Below are 14,353 nucleotides of genomic sequence, written 5' to 3'. Positions count from 1 at the left end.
TTGTGGCATGAGGGCTCAGTAGTTGTGGCTCGCAGGCTCTAGAGTGCAGGCTCAATAGTTGTGGCACACGGGCTTAGTTGCTCCGTGGCATGTGGGATCTTCCCGGACCAGGGACGGAATCCATGTCCCCTGCACTGGCAGGCAGATTCTTAACCACTGCTCCACCAGGAACGTCCCCTCTTTTGTTTTAAATGTAATTGTGCTTTTTGATCCTTAATGTGCTTGAGAAGACATGAATATAGCTAGCATTCCAATTGTGAAAGTAGAAAGGAGAGAAAAGTTATAAAAGGAATGTTTTAAAAAACCAATCTATGTATCATTTGAGAACTACTTAATATAAAACATGCTGGTTTAATACCATTAAATTACATATATATGTGCATATAAATATATAAAATATGATAAAAATAAAAATTTAACATATTCACACTAAGCTACATAATATAAAGCTACCTAATATGTATACTGCTAATTTAATACCATTAAACTGTGTGTTTATATACTTATGTTATAGATATATGATATATATTATATCTGACAAAAAAGAATATCTGTACTAAAATCAACTCTAGAAGATGTGGGTATCATAATATTAATGAAAATTAAGGGTAATTTGAAATTTTGGTGGTCTTATGCACATTTATGCTATCTACCAATAAAGAATTCAGAGTAATTAAGATAGAGGAAAAAACAAGGGAGAGTGACAGAGGGAAAGACCCATTAAAACAACTTGGGTGTCTTGCAAGACAGGATACTGCTTGATAAAGTGTGAAGAGAGGATAGAAGAAGGAACAAAACAATTCTTGAAATCTGTCCTTTTGAGTATGTTGAGTTAAGATGAACCAGAATTGATAGAGGCCTGCTTTCACTAATGAGAATTTAATTGTCTTGTGCAATGTTCCAATAATGAAAATATGTTAATTGACAATTGATATTCTTATAAAGTAAGACTAAAAGGATTGAGATAGAATTTTCTGCAAGGTAAGTGATGAACATTGGAGTCAAATGGACATGGGTACAAACTCCAAGCCAGCTCTGTTGCTTAGTTGCTGTGTGACTTTGGATGAGTGACTTAACCTTTCTGACACTCAGTTTCCTTTATCTGTGACTTGGAGAGAATAAAAACAATCACTTCAAAGGTTTTTAGAGATGATGAAATGAGACAATGAATGTCAGGCAGTATATTAAAAGTTTAATGCATAGAATAAGCCTTCAAATTGTAGTTAATATTAACTATTGATGAAAATGTTAAAAGAAATATAAATTAGAAGAAGCAGAGCATTGCAAATTCCATGTGGTGCATTTCAAGTATGGTGATGAAAATATAACTTAGCAAATACTTTTGAAAAAGAGATACTATCCAAATACAGATGAATGGAGGTATGGAAAATTCCTGAGGGAAAAGTGTGAAATTTATGAATTTGAAGTAAGGAGGTTATTAGAGAAAATGTGAAAATTTTATTATAATTTAAAATCTCAGGAGGAAGGTTATGGAAATGGAGAAAATGGTGCTTTAAAAAAAGAAGATTTATGGAGTGGGAAGGAAGCCTGGGTTGATAGGAAGTAGAAATGGAGAAAGTACTTGGTTGTAGAATGCACACGTTTTTAGGCTTTCTGGGAAAAAGGCAAGGAAAATAGTCCATCATGATCACTGAGGTCCTACATACAAAAGGGATAAACTCCATAAAAGACCTATCTGAAGGCTTTTTTCATACACTATAATATCCCAGTGATGAAAGAAGAAATTTTTAAGAAGTGGCGGGAAATCAGAAATCGATAAGACACATGTATGCTTTATATTTACTATATAAAGTACTTTCTCCTAATTCATCTCCATAGTGTTCTCTTAAATCTTTTCTTGTTTGATTTCTAATAGGAAAACTCTACACTTGCAGCTCCTTTTTCTTACGTGTGTTTATTTCTCAGAATCTTGTATTTTGGTTTTTGTGTGTTGAAGTTATCTTGGTCAACAGATTTAATGGAATTTTCTCATTCTTCCTGATTTCTATGCAGCATGTGACATTGATGGTCATTCCTTTCTTCTTGAGATTCTTTTCAGACCCCTCCTATTCTCTGATTAGTCCTTTCTGATCTCATTATTTTCTTTAATTCCGGCCCTCCATCAGATGGACCACTGTGACCATCTGATCCTCTTCCATGCCTTCAACCTTAATTTCTGTTCAGATTTCTCAAACATCTATATAACTGGGCTTAAGTTTTCTCCAGAGCATTAGTCCTACATTCCTAGTAATGTTTACTGCGTATCTGCACCTGGGTATCCTGACAGCAACTCAGGCTTAACATTACTGAAACTAACTTATCAATTTCCAGGTCTTGGTTGTGCACCTCTATCTAAAGTTGCACCATTATTTTCTAAATCAGGCAGACAAGAAACTTCTGCCATCTTTGATTGTTCCATCTCTCTTGCCTGTTATATACAACCAGTTGCCATGCCTTGTAACTGCGGAGTTTTGCTATGCAGCGGTCTGTGAAGTAGTGTGAATGACCACTGAATGGAATTACTATATATTGAACCAAACGTAACAAATAGCGATTAGAAGGTCCATTAGAACCCTAGGCATTCCCTGATAGTAGGTTAGTCATGTGAGGGAATGAGTATTGGAAATAAAGCCTGGCTGGACCGTTAAAGTAGGAAGTTATGGAAGATGGAGAGAGCAAAGGGCCAGGAAACTAGGCATTCACATAATCTCCAAACTCTTGACAAATGCAGTGCTTGAGCCATGCGTCTCAGAACAGGTTCCTCTGCAAAGCTTTGTTAGAGTTCTGTGAATAGCAATGTCTGTGTAAACATCTCTGAATATCCTAACAGATTCTCAGTGCTATTTGGATATGAATAGGAGAAGAGAAAAACATTTAGTTAAAAATTACAGATATGATTTTTTTTTTCCCACTATAGAACATTTGAAAGGAAGTGATCTGAAGAGCAAGCTAGGCCTTTGTGATTGGCCTAAATAAAGTATAGTGTAGTGTTGTATTTTGTCGCCTTCCTGCTTTTAATAAATAGAGGCTACATTTTGTCAGCTGTTTTCCTGAACCACACTACCTGGCATCTCAGGGTTACATTTTGGTCATTTGTTTTTTTTTTAACTCCCTTCCCTTCTCCAATGGGTTGATAACAATATAGCAATGCCCATTTATGCAGTATCTTTTATTTTTAAGTAAAGCAAATGGATTTTTGCATCTTGCCTTACTGACAAGTTTGCAAATTACCAACCTTTGCTCTTTTTTCTCCCTCCCAATTTTTCATGGTGGTAATTAAGGACTGTAAATTTCACTTTATCATTTGTGTTAGGAATAGTAGCATAAATCATAGTAATAGCACCGTTCATTTCAGTAATGCCAGCCTGCCTGCAAATCACTTGTAAATTTGTTCCATGGTTGTACCTCTATCAAATTAATCAAAAAACCACCTGCATACATTTCCTGAGCTTATTTCGAAGGCTTAGTAACAGTGAGGAAGAAAGACCATTGCTGACCTTTGCATTTTTATTTATTTGTGAGCTCTGAATGGCTCGTGCATACGTTTTCGTTTTGAACCCTGGCTAACATCTAACTGAGCATTGTATGTAATGCTTTTTTTTTTTTTTAAACACAGATTGGGATTTGTGCCCCAAATAATATACCTGCCAGATCGTCCTACTGTGGTTCATACGTAGTAATAATAATGTTTGATTGGACATAAAATTGTATTCCATTTAAGAATTTGTGAGAAGTAATACTTTTCTGCTGAAAAAGGATTTTTCAAGTGAGCATAATTGTTTTCAACGTTGGGAAGTTAGGCAACAGTCACTTACGCTTGTCCCCTGTACCCAGGAAGGTGATACCAATGTGTTATTCTGAATATGGAGGAAAAAAGACAATCTTTCCTTATGTTCCTGCTTATGCTTTCTGGACAATAGCTAAGACAACTCCAGTTCAGGTGAGGCTGGCTCCAGTGCACTGTTTATATAACATGTTGAGTTCTATCCTGGATATAGTGTCTTCTTTGGGGGAACTTCCTGATGTACAATATTCATGTCCATTTTACTTCTAACTTATTGATCCTGCCCTAAGAGGAGAAAGGGGAATTTAAATTTAGTAATGGCTTACTGTTAGTCTTACCCTGAGTCAAACATTCTTAGAGGAAAAAACACAGGTTATTTATTTTAATTTTACATTTTGGAATTACGAAGATGAGACAAAATCCAGTTCTAGAGCTCAGATAATAAAAAACATGATTTATAACTTTATATTTTTATGTATACTTTCCTTCGATTTCTGTTTCTGATATATAAGCTTGGTTTTGAGAAGTTATTACCCGTATGTGGACTCAGTATTTCAGTAAGTTTTCATTGTAGAGTCTTTAAGGTTAGCATAAGAAATCAGACATAAGTATAGGGGTCTTAACTTTCATAAACAGCTTGCTTTTGCATCTAATTAAAAAGATAATGACAAGGTTCCTTTAAATTCTTAGTAGTTATAGTATTTAGTTTTAGTCTCTGTATATTTTCCACTCTAGTCTCTACTCTTTAAATAGTCTATATTGAAGACTTCACACTTGTGAAGTTGGAATAGCCTTTTGAGCAAATCCACTCAATATTTTTTCTGTTCTCCCTGGATGAACGTGTAATTGGCAATAATTTACTTCAAAGAAACTCTTTTATTAGAAAAAGAAGAGACAAAAGCAACAGATGGCCTTGAATCTTGCTATTCTCTAAAGAAATTAAAGAAATAAAGAAGTAAATATTTTATTTCTATGTAGCAAAATCAGAAAGCCCAGAGTGAGTTTGATATATTTTGAAATACTGTTAAATAATTCTTTCAGTAACCGTTTTATAATTTAGTTCTAGGTATATATGCAATAATTCTCGTGGAGAAAAAGCTTTGGAAAGCAATGGATTAAAATATCAGGAAATTAAGTAGAGGTTTTAAAGAGTGACAGTTCTGATTACTATGGACTCTTTCATGTGTGTGGAAGAAGCTAGTCTTGAAAACATCTGAAAGCATACCCACAAAATAAATATTTTTTATCTGTAGATCCATACATTAAAAATATATTTGTAAATGTGTTTATAAATATGTATAAGATTAAAGCATTTTTTCATTGTCTAGTGTTGCAGTAATCCACTTTACCTAATATGAGAGAGAATAAATTAAAATTAATTTAGCCACAGGGAATCTTTTTAGCCTGTTGGATTTACTCTACTTATGAGACTGTAAAATATTTTAGCGTTACTTCTTAAAGATAAAAGCAATAAAATTAAATCTTGAAAGCCATCACATTTCATTTAACAATAAACCAGTGATTAACTGATAGGTTCTCAAAGATGGTGGAATAATGATCTTTCCTTCTACTCCTTTCACCTCTATTCTCTTCTAAAATAAATCATTTCCAGACTGTCAGCAAGCATGAGAAATTTCTAGCTAAAGACCTTTCTCTCTTGAAGACGCTGAAAAGAGGGGCTTAGAGTGAAAAGTGCCATAACTACAATAGTAAGCACATTCTACCAAGGATAAATAAAAATTGCAAAGCCTGACAGTGAAGAGTACAGAGAGGAATTCAAGTGACTAAACCTCAAATAAAGGATTATCCTTGTTTGTGAGGAATCTATTCCGGTAAGAAATCGATCTAGAAACCTCTGCGTACAAAAGCAGCTGGGCAGTTTTTTGAGCTATGGGGAAACTGCCACTGAGACCAGTAATCCTAACTGGGCAGTGACCTGCCAACAGGTCTTCAGGCCCCAGCAATAGACATTTTTCTGTACAGTTATTAGGCCCTGAGTCTGTTTATTTAGAGAGCAGCTGTTCTAAATCAGTGACACACTGTCATTAAAATAAACCTGGTACTATATTTTTTACAGCTCTATTAATTTTACCATTTAACTTTCTACTTTGTAAAAGTGGAAAAATGAAAACTGAGAACTGTGAGTATATTGTTTGTTAAGTAGATGCCAACCGGATTAAAATCCCATCAACAGTTGTAGTGGTAACTGAAACAAAGTGACAGATTTAACACTGCTGTCTATTTATGTGTCAAATAGAGTTAAATGTTTTGCTGAATTCTTAAAATGGTTTGGCTCTGTAGTATCTAGCATAATCAACACTGAAAATTGGAGCACAATTTTGTCTGAATATGTGGAAAAAGGTATGTGCACTTGAGGATCAAGAAAATTGCTACTGAAAGTGGTATGTTAAAAAATGGCTTTGATTAATGAAAACAAAGTTAGTTATTTGAATATATTTGTTAGACAGAAATGAATTCATTCATTCATTCATTTACCAGACTCTCACTGAGTACCTTTTATGGGCCTGGCTCTGTGTTAGGGGCAGAGGATGCAAAGTCAAATAACATGTAGCCTCTGCTCTCTTGGAGTTTTTGCTCCAGTCACATGTATCCACTTTTTCAAAATGTTTTGTTAATTTAGTTAATATTGATTGGATTTCTTAAAAACAAGTTTTCTCCAAATTTTTTTTGGTATATGTTTCCTTTATATCTACTTTAAATATCTCTGCTTCTGTTTTGGAATAAAAAAATAAAAAGCAGAGCAAAACAAAACAACAAACAACACCAAGTCATGCTACTACACTGGGAGTCTACAAAATAAGAAAACCTCCTTAGCTCCGAAAGGAAGAAAAAAATTTTTTCTTCTATGTTAAAAACTATACTTTTTCTTTGAGGATGGTTCTTTAGGTTAGAAGTTCATTAATACACCAGTGCCACCTGCAAAATCTGCTACAATATTAATAAACTAATACATTTCACATTTTTAGCTGTAGGTATACAATTTTATGGGGCATTATTATACAGGTTTAAATAAGAAGAATTTGGTCTTTATGTGAGAGCCATTACAATCCTTCCCAAATAGTAAATATTACTGTTTGAAGAAAGAAAATAGGCTATTAAACTGCGTTGAAGTCATCAATGTCAACTTTCAACTTTTCTGGCTCAGGTTTACCTGTATTTAGTATTACGAGTTCTACTCTGATTGAACACCCTTGGCATTATGTATGGGGCTTGATAAATATGGGGATTCACCAGCTTATTCATTTATTCAACAAATATTTTGTGAGCATTTACCACGTACAGGGTGTTGTTCATGTGGCTGGGGTTATATGTGTGAAAAAGACCGTCAGAGCTCCTTCCTTCAAGGACCTCACATTCCAGGGGAAGTCTTGACTAGCAAAGAGTTCAGGTGGGGAAAATCCTAATGATTCTGTCCCACGGAATGAACTATCTATCTTCAGGGAACGAAACACTGCAGTGTGGGACTTAATAGCTCATACATTATTCTTTTAACTGATACTTAGTGTGCATCCACTGTGTGCAAGGCACTGTTCTAGGCATTGGATCCTCTCTTAATATTCAGATTTAGGAGATCTTGAATGGCTCCTAGGAATTTGTATTTTTCTAAATACCTTACAATCACGAAATTTTTTAAAAATGACCACTTTAATCAATTCCTTTCAAATATAAATGATCTTGGCTAGGTTTGTAATTAGAACTATGTGACAGAAAGTTCACAGTGGGAAGCAACAGCTAGTTGCACTATGATGATGCCTTCTATTATGTGTTGCTAACTGATAGAAGACTATCGTAATCTTTATTTTTTTATTTTATTTTATTTTTTTTTTGGCCATGCTACGCAGCTTGTGAGATCTTAGTTCCCTGACCAGGGATCAAACCCTGGCAGTTGAAGCACAGAGTCCTAACCACTGGACCACCAGGAAATTCTCTATTGTAATCTTAATCAGGCAAAGTTGACGGCCAAGATGGTGTTTCAGGAAGAATGTTGAAGAGCTTCACTTATTTTCTTGCTGGAATGAAAAGCTATCCTAGTTACAAAGAAACTGTGCAGGAATGCCTCAGTGAGAGCCAAAGCTTTTCTCAAACAAACTTCTCTGGTTCTACTCAAATGCTTAAACAAGCCCTTCTGCGACATTGCAGAAATAGTCACCATAAACCTTGAAGAGATTGTCCTGCAATAGTTTTGAGGACCAGATTTTAATGTGGCTCCTGAATCAGGTTTAAATTTTTCCAATTAAAAAAACAATAAACCATGAGCAATCCAGCAGGAAAAACAAGTAGGGTTTGAGAGGGTAGGTGGCAGGCTGATGATGCTGCAGTTGGGGAGTCAAGGGAGCTCTCCTTTGTGGTAACACGTAAATGGCACATTGGTTCCCTCTTGCAGCTACTATGTGGAATCTTTTGCTTCACCACTTAGAGCAAAATTTAAAGAATTTAGCAGCAGAATATCCAAATGTTGGGAGGTAGAGGAAGGGAAGGGGTGGGGGTGGGCGAAGGGCACAGAAATAGCTACTTCAATCTATGACAATCACATTTACAGTTTTTCTTAGGATCTTGCCTGCTGCCTAATATAACAGGAAGGTCACTTTGACAGAGTCACTTTGAGAAGAAAGAAAGATGATACTGTGAATAATTAAGGATGTTAAATCAACCACAGTTATACAGTTCCCTTTGACTATACTCATTTATTCATATATTACTTGGCCTAATGCTCATTAGTCATTCCACAAATTTTAAGTGTGCTAGACAATGGGAACATGTTGGTGTAGAAGGTGGGCATCCTCTTTGACCTCTTAGAATTGTACTCTTCTCAAGCAGAAGGGACTAGCAGATGGTAAATAAAAAGGTTATTCAGCTGGATAATGATTTACTGCTATAGTCTGTGTTCTAAACATAAATCAGTTTTTCTGCAGTGCTTTCAGCAAATCAAAAACGGCATCCGGTTCTTCTCTTGGTAAATGGTAAAGGGATTTAAGATGATTGCCTTAGGTGTCTGCTGTTACTCAAGAGTCGCTTTTATGAATGTAGCTAGAATATCAGCTCTGTGAGGGCAAGGGCTTTGTTTTGTTGACCCAGTATGCCCAGTTCCTTGAAAAGTGTTTGTCACATGGCAGGCATTTAATAAATACTCATTGAATGACAGTCCAGAGCTTGATAAAGTCAGGAATTGATTTAAGTTTCTTGATATAGAAGCAAGTGGAATGAGGAGAAGATAATGGTGTTCTATTTAGATCCTAACATTTGTTGAAGCTCAGTGGGCTCAGATCTTTATAAAAATATCTTTTTTCGAAAATGGCTTTTAGAAAAATGGCATCCTTATGACACACTTAGCATGTTAAAATGAATCAAGAAATTATAGTCATAATGGAGAACTCATAGGAATTTCTGTTTTGAAAGTAGGTCAAGCAAGTTACTCAAGTTCGTCCTGGCCGCAGAATAGTATATTGTATTCCATTAATTTGACAGTGGACCCTTTATTTTTATAGTGCTCTTAAAAAAAAAAAATTCTAAAAGGGAGACAACTATTGGCAGCTCTATGGAGTTACAGTAGAGCTAGTTCCCGAGCATCCCTGGATAAAATTCCTCACATACTTTCTTCTCTAGATGCAGAGTAGACTGTCAAGGGAAATGACTGTGATCAGTGGAATATGTTTATCATAGATTATCATAGATTTTGGCTTAGTCTCTTCACAGAGGTTGTCAGTTGTCCTGTGGACAACACTGTTACAGCAGTTCTCCGAACAGTTTTTAAAAATTGAGTTGTCTCAGTCTCTGAGGGAGAGCAGAGAGGGTAATTTGGCTCTTGACCAGCACTTTTTCCAAATGGGTAATTCTTAGAATGGGATTGTCAGTGATTCTGGCCAACTTCAGTTGATACTAGATTCTTCATTAGGGTTGACAGGATCTGTCTGGGAACGGGGAAGGAAGTCTACGGGGAGATAATCTAAGTAAAAAAGGAATCCAGTATTCTCTATCTGGGACATGGATTGTTTCCAAAACCTATCCCTTTTATGCCTTATATTAATAAGCATTAATGAGATGAACCATTTAGAAAGGTAAAAATTGATGTCAGCAAAAAATTTCTAAAAACTTACTTACAAAACTGATAAAACAGTTGTTGATGAATGAGTGACTGTGACCAATATAATAAATATGATCAGCTTCTGAAATGGTGACAAAGAATGAAATAATTAACTCGAGCAGGTAGGGGCATATGAATTCCATTAGAAATTGTCTCTGTGATTCAGGTCAGGTTCCTTGGGCTAAGGTGGCTGCTTAACAGGTCTCCATAGTCTGGATTTGCCTGCCAGGGATCAGCATAGATATTAGCAACTACAATAAATTTAGGGCTAATGAGCAAACAAAGCAGTTTCACTTGCTTTTCCTTAGAGCTCCAAGCATGAAGAAACAGTGTTTAGGTCAGCAGTATCATTATGCCCTTATAAAAATTAGCTGTTTGTACAAATTGAATCTGACGTTTTATATGTTTCATAGAAGACCATAAATACTTTCAACTTTTTATAAATAATAAGACTGTGAATGGGGTGAATACTCAATGGCATTACTAATGGGTCTTCAACTTAGGAACCATGACTGACAAGCTTGCCTTACAAAGCAATTATATCATTTTTGTCTAATTTAAACTTTGGTTCTATTTGTTTAATGCATTAAATCTGCCAGTTGAAAATTATTGCTGTTTTGATTATTTCCTCCTAACTATGAAAGTAAGAGCCAAGTTCACAATTTAAAGTCGACATTACCTGGAACCGGTGGAGTGGGATTATATTTCTTCCTTGGGAATATTTTCCACGTGGTATTGATAAAATGAATTCATATGTAATTCATGGATCAGGGATTAGAAGAATTTATGAAGCCCTCTATTCAATGCCACATGAAGAGATAGAAGATGGACAAGGCTTAACTTGTAAGTATGCAAATAATTTGACTATATATTTACTTTCAGGTTTTACCTACAGTGAGTTGTGAGAGGGAGATAAGAGCTTTAACAACAACTCCTTACATTTTTTTATATCCCAGAAAGATTTTCATTGCATTTCTGATAATTAGAATAAGTAGCTCTATTCACAAATAGTGAGATTTTTACCAAATTTATTTTAAAATATTTTCTGGTTTATATTTTAAGAGCTAATTGGAATTGAAAATGCCAAGGAACAATTGTAAATTAAGCTTTCTAAAATGTAGAATTAAATCTACCAAGTAACCTTTCTTGTGTATTTCTCAGCCCTGCATAACTCCAACCCAAAATCCAAACATGGTTCTTTTTGCAAATATTCCCTATGTATTATATTTTATAAATATTTGAGATTTTTGTTTTGATACCTGTTCATTTCAGATGCTACACATTTTGAGGGGAAGATAATGTAAGCATTCATCATTTTTTTCACAGTGCCTAAAATTAAAAAAACTACACATAACATTGGTAATCAACTACACTCAAACTACACATAACATTGTTAATCAACTATACTCCAATATAAAATAAAAAAGTTAAAAAAATAAAAAACTACACATACATGTAAAATTATAAATATCTAAGTATGTGTAACATGTATACATATATAGTTTTTTGTATTGTTTATGTATAACACAGGTGAATTATTTTCAACATTTTTGTTTGACCTACTTTTTACACTTTAACAACTCTGTCATTTTGCATCAACTCCTACATAATTGGAAATGAATCTACATAGCAGTCAACTTGAATCAGCTTCCTTCAGGCTGTACTAGGCACTGTACAGGACTGTATGATTTCTGTTTGCTTTTATGAATGATAGTAGTGACATTGCCACTGGTAGTAAAAGCTTGCCTACTTTGATAATACATAGGTAAAGCTCATTTTAAAGGAGTGTTGTATGACTGAAAGTACTTAATTAGTATACAGTATTTCTGTGTGAGTTGAGTGAGCGTGTTTCGTAGTAATCGGGGACTCACAGAAACGACCAATAAGACATGAGAGGATACCTTTATTATTGCATGGTGAACCTTGGATTCATACCATCTTCACATGTCTTAAAATGTGAATTCAACAAACTGCTCATATAAACTTTTTTCAGTGAGATTTGAATTAAGAAAAATATATATGTATATATAATCATTAATTAGCATAAAAATAATGGTTTCTCACTCCTCAATGAATATTGTGGCAAGTTCTGTACTTGTATACATAAGAAAAATTATACATGTACGTAAAAGAAGATGTAATATGTTATTATAAATATCATTTTAAAATAAAATAATAGATATATTAATGAGCAATGTTTAAAGTAATTAAAGCATGGATATGTTTTTCTTTTAAATTTTATTTAATGAATAAATAAAACCATGGCTGTGTATTGAATACTTAAAATTTGAATTTTTTTCTATGTGACCTGAAGCCATCGCCTTGAGTATTTCAAACCTTTCAACTTGAAGTGGATTATGGGAAACAACTGGGAGAAGCCAGACTCAGAGCTGTGGAAGGAGCTTTGCTGTGATCCTTTACCTTCTGACAACACAGGTTATAGCTCGTAACGAAAAGCACTTAACAAATAGAACTCCATGTACCACCACCTTTTGGCCTCAGTTAGACAGCTGAAGTAAAATCATTGTCTGCTACCACTGTAAATGTTCCAACAACACGCTAGAAATAAATTATCTAATTGAACATGACTCTTCTGCTGTATCTTTTACTAATAATGTTTTTTTTTTAAATAAACGATAAGAGAAAATAATTGTTAGGGTGCTTCTTTCCCATCAACTCATCCTTTCTGGCTAGTTTTCTTTTCCCTGAAATACATCTTTGGAAAATCAAGAAAGAACATGAGATGTTTCTGTTAAAATTCCAGTGATACATTGCATAGTGCTGAGACCTGAAGTAGAAAAATGAACAGCTGTAAATTTTGCCCTAAGGACATTTCAGTGCTTTGAAAACATGGAGGTGAATATTATAGCTTCTACTCAATGTTACACTTTAATACATTATTTAATTTCTAAATATGACAATTTTCTTGTAGGGGTGGCATTGCATGTCATCTGTCAGAATAAGTGTTAACTTAACCTAAAATACCCTGAGCAATATTGGTTGAATGAACTAGAGTAAGTCCATTAATCATTACATTATTAAATTATTGGGCACTTGGATTCAGGAATGGTTTGTATGTTAAAGGTATATCTAGTCTTCTTTGTCCAGCTACCAACACTTTCACTGACTCTCTGAGGAGCCAATTTATTTATATAGCAATAGTTATATTTATTTGTATACATGTTTATATATAATATATATTTATTTATATATATATTAATATATTTATTTATTTATATACCAATAGTTGATTTTGAGACCTTCAGCTTAAAGATAGACTGTTTCTTTTCCATATCAGCCTTTGAATTTGGGTGGCATGGAAAAGAAGAGGAGGAAAATAGCATAAATGCTGGCCAAGGATTCTTGTGTTGCCCTGGAGTGAAGTGGAATCTGATCCTGAGAAATTTGCCTGTCCTCTTGTTCGCCTCTCTGAAAACAGTTTAGATTACTTATAAGTTAAATCCTTGTTTAGTTAAAACTTGTTCTAAATAACACTCTGTAGTTCTAATCTTGTGGCAACATCACATTCAGTTCTGGGGATTGCAAAAGTGAATATCCTTAACAAAACAAACGATGACAATAGCAAATAAACAAAAACTCAAGAGACTTTAATGAATAGCAACTTCACTTGGAAACTTATATGAAGTACTCAAGTCCTGAAAGAATGAATGAAAAAACAAATTCCATTATTTCTGAGCTCTTATTATGGTAAGCCAGTTCTGTTATAAATCTCAAATTTCCCAACACTTCATATTTCAGTTTGAAAACATACTATAGTTTAAATATATAGTGCAGTGAAATTCAAGTGTGAAACCTCCCCCTCCAGACCACCAGCCTTCCTAGCTGGAGTGAAAATAGCATATTCTCAGTTCCTGATTCATCAAAGTCCGGTTTTCAGGTGTTTTGATGATTAAATCTGGTGAGAGGCCATCAATTTTATACAAAGGTTTCTCTGTAGGGCTGCCTTGTCATACACTTCTGTAAATGGGAGTTTGGGAACTTTAAATGAAAGAGTGTGAAGTTTTCTTTGTGAGGGTTATTAACTGAGGGACTCTGGATTAATTTAGCAGCCAGGTCTGTTCTTTCAGCCATAAGCCATGCTGTCAGAGAAACTTAATTACACTTTATAAGTGGGATGCAAATGAGTTGTGACACTACATCATTTCACATGAAAGGTTCATTACTTACATTAACTTGCACAATGCTTGCTCCTAAACCTAGACTCATTACAATATTCCTGGGATTTTTTTTTTTTAAACATAGCTAAATACAAGTAGGGTTTTAACTTTTAATAGCCTGTTTCTTTCTTAATATTTAATGCTACAAATGTTCACTTTATTAAATGATTATGAATTGAGCTACTAGATACATGAATGTATTAAGGCTGGCAGGAAAAAAATGTTCTACCACTTGTCTGCTCAACTGCACATTCTCAGGACCAGATTATTCTTTAAGGTAACTTTATA

The 14,353-nt window shown here is 34.4% G+C and overlaps 1 protein-coding gene across 1 annotated transcript in view; it reads left to right on the top strand.

The window, feature by feature from the left end:
- The window catches only part of LOC149749090 (UPF0462 protein C4orf33 homolog), a 45,208-nt gene extending 30,855 nt beyond the window's left edge, over positions 1-14,353 (top strand). Inside the window, exon 4 of the mRNA XM_089911355.1 lies at positions 12,202-14,353. Coding sequence (XP_089767481.1) covers positions 12,202-12,337 — 136 coding nt within the window. The 3' untranslated portion in view covers positions 12,338-14,353. The remainder of the gene's footprint in view (positions 1-12,201) is intronic.

This window comes from Delphinapterus leucas, chromosome 5, assembly GCF_059928025.1.
Source record: "Delphinapterus leucas isolate spDelLeu-1000000601 "Yukka" chromosome 5, BTC_Dleu_Yukka2, whole genome shotgun sequence".
Taxonomy (NCBI): Eukaryota; Metazoa; Chordata; class Mammalia; order Artiodactyla; family Monodontidae; genus Delphinapterus; species Delphinapterus leucas.
Note: the sequence above shows the minus strand (reverse complement) of the source record. Positions and strands in the feature narration are given on the sequence as shown.